At 39.5% G+C, this 2,042-nt stretch overlaps 1 protein-coding gene across 1 annotated transcript; it reads right to left on the bottom strand.

The window, feature by feature from the left end:
* Positions 1-697, bottom strand: LOC120930410 (60S ribosomal protein L10a-like; the record flags this gene model as incomplete). Its single annotated transcript, XM_040341598.1, has 1 exon — positions 1-697. A coding segment is annotated over one exon (681 nt), but the record flags the coding sequence as incomplete, so codon positions are not given.
* Between the last annotated feature and the right edge of the window lie 1,345 nt (positions 698-2,042).

Consider the following 2,042-nt stretch of genomic DNA (forward strand, 5'->3'; position numbering starts at 1 on the left):
AAGCACTTATTATTATTTATTTATTTTTTAAGTTGAAAAACTTTATTGGTATCACAAATGTGTACAGACGTTGTGGTTTGCCCATTGTGTTCTTGATGTACAGGGCCACCACATTCTGCCAGTTCATTTTTAGTAGCGATACCAAGAAGTTAATGGAAAGGTGGATGTTGTAGACAAGCTCCTCCTCTGTCATCTTGACATGACCAACTGCCACGGCCAAACACAGGACATTTTTCATCTGAAACTTAATAGTGAACTTTACTTCATAAGTTTTGGCCACCATGTTCTCATTGTGAGTCAACAAAGAAGGAAACTTTCCTGCTTTATTCAAACCAGGTCCCAAAATACGAGGAATATGCTTGATAAGAGATTCGGAGGCCAAAAAGGCATCAAACTTTTTAGCCAACTTCTTCACAAGCTTCTTGTTCTTGTTAAGTTTCTTAGGAGCTTCAATATACATGTGGGGTAAATCCACAGCCTTAGCTTTATCACAGTGCTGCTGATCTCCCAAAATGCATACTGAGAATTTGGGCCTTGGTGTAGACTTTAGCCTGACAGTGCCAGAGAAACGCTTGTCCTTTTGGGGGTCATAGTTTTTAAGGCTGATCTGAAGTTCCACGGTTTGCAGAAACGTTCTCTTCTTCCTTCTTGACCCTAGTAGAACTTCCCTCACAGCTTCATGGAGGGTATTGGAGCAGCACAGTGGTGTAGTGAGTAGCACTTTTCGCCTAGCAGCAAAAGGGTCGCTGGTTCGATACCCGACCACGACACCATCTGTCTGGAGTTTGCATGTTCTCCCTGTGCCTGCGTAGTTTCCTCCGGGTACTCCGGTTTCCTCCCACGCTCCAAAGACATGCTGGTAGGTAAATTGGATCTTGTCCAAATTGGCCCAGTATATATCTGTATATCTGTGTGTATGACTGTGTGTCCCAAGCGTGTCGAGATCCTACGGGGTAAAATGACCGCACCAGCCAAGCAGACACTGGCTGGAAAAAGCGCCTAGAGGCGATTCAGTTCACATGTGTGGCGGTATACAAGTCATTCATTCATCGCGACTAGAAAAGCGCAGATAAGGACTTAATAATGAGACAATAATTATCTGAAGTATGAAGGCACCTTAAGGCTAGTTTCACACCTATGTACATGTGTGTTGACACATGTTGCACACATGATTTGTGGACATGTTTTTGGGGTGCATCCATTCACTTTCTAATGGGTCAAAATGCACATCCAAACAAGAAAAAAAGCACCTGGACTTTAAATGCACAACAATGAATGCACAAAATGATAATCTGTTTTTTAAAGTTTTTAACTCAACAGAGAAATCAGAATATCTTACAAATATGATCACCCTGAATATAACGATACTTTATAGGAGGAAACTGACCTGCCATAATTTTGTAAACTGATATATAAATGCAAAATATAGCGGGAGTGGTACTATAAAATATTATAATATAAAACAGTAGAATCAAATGGTCCAATGCGAAAAGTCTTTAGCAGACTGAAAAAAATCATTTTGATAGCAAACATTTACACACAATGCACAATTCTGAAAATACCTGCATGTGTCATTCTTTAGTGCCTTTAAAAAACTAGCATGACCTGCCCGAAAGCATGATCTGCCTGAAATTTAAGAAACACGTACACCACGCGTGGGGTGCAGAAATTCCTGGTCTTTCTGTCTTGAAAACTGCCAGACCACTTTGTTAGTAAGCGCAGCCTTTGTTTTGTGAACTGTGAATGTAATTGCAAATTACTTAGCTTAGAGGCTTGTGTAGGTGTAGTAGAATGTAACTGGTCTTCACAACCATTGAAAATATTTTAAAGCTATGGAACAATTTAAAAGAACTGAAACATAAAAAAAAGCTAAAACATTTAACTCCTTCATTGGATACCTGTTATAAAAATGTCATAGACTTTTGTGAAACATGGATTTGATATACTGTAATATATATAAAGTACATCTAAATCCTAACTGGATGACATTTAACTGCTTCAGCCCCGGAAGTTTTAGCTGCCCAATGACCGGGCCATTTTTT

Source organism: Rana temporaria, chromosome 3 (assembly GCF_905171775.1).
Source record: "Rana temporaria chromosome 3, aRanTem1.1, whole genome shotgun sequence".
Lineage (NCBI taxonomy): Eukaryota > Metazoa > Chordata > Amphibia > Anura > Ranidae > Rana > Rana temporaria.